Source organism: Muscardinus avellanarius (genome assembly GCF_963383645.1).
Source record: "Muscardinus avellanarius genome assembly, chromosome: 14".
Classification (NCBI taxonomy): Eukaryota; Metazoa; Chordata; class Mammalia; order Rodentia; family Gliridae; genus Muscardinus; species Muscardinus avellanarius.
Window position 1 is genome coordinate 91,224,524 of NC_137800.1, and position 3,365 is coordinate 91,227,888.

Here is a 3,365-nt window from a genome sequence, read left to right on the forward strand (position 1 = left end):
TCACTCCCTGGAGCGCCCAGCGTCCAGGCAGATGCCGTAGTTGGTGTTGGTGATGGAGCCCAGGATGCTCTTGTCCGACTCACAGGTCAGGCCCCGCTCGCAGGGGCACTTGTAGTAAACGCCATGGAGGATGCTCTGCAGAGATGGGGCCCCTGAGAGCCGGCCGCTGCTTGGACATCACTTACCCTGCCTGCTGGGGACCCGCCCGTCTCCTTGCAGGGGGCGCGCTCTCTCTCTCTCTCTCTCTCTCTCTCCCTTTCTCTCCTCTCTCCTCCTCTCTCTCTCTCTCTCTCTCTCTCTCTCTCTCTCCTCCACCCCCCTTTGGTACTGGGGGGATTAAATCCAGGACATTCTACTTCCAAACTATACCCTCTGCCGTGTGTGTGTGTGTGTGGGGGGTATTGGGGGGTAGAACCCACGGGCCTTCTACCTCTGCTCTACACTCCCAGACCTATTTTATATTTTATTTGGAAACAGGGTCTCACTAAGTAGCTGAGGCTGGCATTGAACCTATGCGATCTTCCTGTCTCAGCCTCCCAAGCGCGGGGATCAAAGTGTGTGCCACCACGCCCAGTTTCCCTTTTTATTTTGAAATGGGGTCCCACTGAGTTGCGGAGGGTCTTGCTAAGTTGCTGAGCCTGGCCTTGAACTTGCCATCCTCCTGTCTTGGCCTCCCAGGTCCTGGGATTCCAGGCATGCACCCCACATGCCCGGCTCAGGGGAGCGTCTCCTGATGGTGTCCCATTAGGAGACCTGTGCACTGGGGGACCCATGTCTGGCTTCCACCAGACTTGGTTTTACTGACTCCCTTTCTCTCCTGATATAGAGATAACCAACCCCATCTCAGCGGCCAGTTGTGAGGCATGATGGGCTGGGATGGCACTTTGACCCCTGGCGAACACCCTGTTCTCCTCCCGTTCTGCGTAGGGCAGCTCCTCCACCCCACCCCCACCTCCCAGCCCGAGCTCTGCACCCACCTTCAGGGAGCACTCACCTGGGGGAGCAGTCATCTACAGGAAGCACTCACCTGGAGCAGCACTTATCTATGGGGAGCACTCATCTATGGGGAGCACTCACCTGGGGGAGCACACTCATCAGCAGGGAGCACTCACCTGGGGGAGCAGTCATCTACAGGAAGCACTCACCTGGACCAGACTTATCTATGGGGAGCACTCTCCTGGGGAGAGCACTCATCGGCAGGGAGTGCTTGCCTGTGGGGAGAACTCATCCACAGGGAGCACTTGCCCTGGGGAGCACTCACCTTTGGGGAACACTCGCTGTTCTCGGGGGCCTTGAATGTGCACCGGGATATGCCCAGGATGGTGTCGTGTTGGCAGCAACTGCTCTTGCACTGGGCGCTGTTTAAGCAGATCTCGCCATCTTCCTGTGGGGGCAGCCAGTGAGCCAGGCCCCCCCAGGGCCCCAGGGCCCCAGAGCCCCCAGCCACGGCCTCTCTGTGCCCCACCTATGTGAGGGGCAGGCGCATGGGCAGCTGCGGGGCAGCTCGGGATGCACGGGCTCCAGGACTGGCTGTAGGGCCCAGCTCTCTGGTGACCCGGCAGGCCACTGCCCCCGTCTAGAGTATGCAGGGGACCCACACAGGGGCTCCGGCCTGAGGAGCCCGTGAGCGTGAGATGAACGGCGTTGCCCTCCAGACCCCTCCCCGGCCCGGCCCAGACAGGGCCCGCAGGGGGCAGTGCCGCCCGCCCTGGGCCCCACCCCACCCTCACGTCCCGCGCGAAGCCTCGGGAGGTTCTTCACCTCCGCACTCGGGGACTGATGGACCACAGGAAGCAGTGTTCCCAGTCTTACAACTGCCGGGCATCATGGCTTGAGCCTGGGGCTGGGACCCAGGCATTCCGCCTCGAGCGACACCCCCGCCCTATTTTTTATTCTTTATTTTGAAACAGGGTCTCACTGAGTTGCGATGGGTCTAAGTAGCTGAGACTGACCATGAACCGCGATCCTCCTGTCTCAGCCTCCCGAATGCCAGGATGACAAGCATGTGCTGCCATGCCCAGTTGCCCTAACCCTTTCTTTTTTTTGTGGGTCTGGGGATGGAACCCAGGGGCATTTGACCTCTGAGCTACACCCTATGCCCTATTTTTTATTCTTTGAGACAGAGTCTCACTAAGGGGGCCTCACTGAGTAGCCGAGGCTGTCCGCAAACCGCGACCCTCCAGTCTCAGCCTCCCGAATGCTGGGATGACAAGCGCGCCCACCGCGCCCGGCCCTTTGTTTTTTTTATTTTGAAACAGCGTCTCATAAAATTGCGGAGGGTCTTACTAAGTTGCCAAGGCTGGCCTCAAACATGCCATCCTCCTTTTTCAGTCTCCCAAGTACTGAGATCACAAGTGTGTGCCCCCACGCCAGGCTAGTGGCAAAGCTTCCCAAACCAGGAGCCTCGGAGACGGGCCTCCAGGTGACCACCGGGCCTCTGGCTTTGTAGACGGAAAACTTTCTCACAGCCAGGGAGCCACGGACTCACACTGCAGGGTTCTCCGCTGGGGACAAAGGGCCCAGAAACTGAGAGGGGAGGGGTCTTGTGAGACGATGGTCCCTGACTTTCTCAGGCTCCTGAAAGGCGTGTGTGAGCAGGAACAGTCTGGAGACCCCATGTGGCCCCGTGAAGATACCAGATGGCTCGCTGAGACCCAGCGGAGTGGCCAGCTGGGGTCACCAGGGAGCTGGTGCTCACAGCTGCTGCTGGAACCCGTGCGTCCTGCCCTGCCCGCAGCCCCGGCCACTCTGGTGCCACCTCGGGGCTCTGCGCATGCCCAGCCCGGGCAGGGACCTGCCCACCAGCCTCTCCTGGGGCAGCGGCCAGCCAGCAGCTGCGTGGGGGTGTCAGAGGTTACCAGGTTGATGATGAGCCCCCTGGGGTCTGGAGCTGCGTAGACCACCGCAGCCAGGGCGACCAGCAGGAGGACCAGGACCTTCTCCATGGCGAGACGCGGCCGGTGTGGGCAGCAGCGGGTGGGTCAGGTGGCAGGAGGTAAGGTTGGCTGAGGCAGTGGGACCTTAAGAGGGGCCCGCAACACCTGTGCCCCTCCTTCTGCACCACACAAGGCACAGCTGTGGCCAATCAGGGCAGGGCTCCTGATAAGGTGGCTGGACGGGCACCTGGGAGCCGTGTGTGTGTGTGTGTGTGTGTGTGTGTGTGTACATGCACAGTAACGCATTACAGTTAATAGTGGACTGGAATGGAGCCCACTGGTAGAGTGCTTGGTTGGCACTTGGCATGCACAAGGCCCTGGGTTCCGCCCAAAGGACACGCACATGCACATGCACACGCATGCATGTGTGCACTTGGAGCACGCAGTGGTACACGTTATTAACTGGGCAAGTTATCTGTCAACTGTGGA

The 3,365-nt window shown here is 60.3% G+C and overlaps 1 protein-coding gene across 2 annotated transcripts; it reads right to left on the bottom strand.

The window, feature by feature from the left end:
- CLPS (colipase) lies at positions 1–2,945 on the bottom strand (the record flags this gene model as incomplete). Of its 2 annotated transcripts, XM_080709858.1 has the most annotated exons (3): positions 1–135; positions 1,262–1,384; positions 2,859–2,945. In XM_080709858.1, 3 exons carry the CDS (start codon positions 2,943–2,945, stop codon positions 1–3), a joined length of 345 nt encoding a protein of 114 aa, XP_080565984.1. The 2 variants fall into 2 exon arrangements, with proteins under 2 accessions (XP_080565984.1, XP_080565985.1); XM_080709859.1 differs by lacking the exon at positions 1,262–1,384.
- Positions 2,946–3,365: the final 420 nt, after the last annotated feature.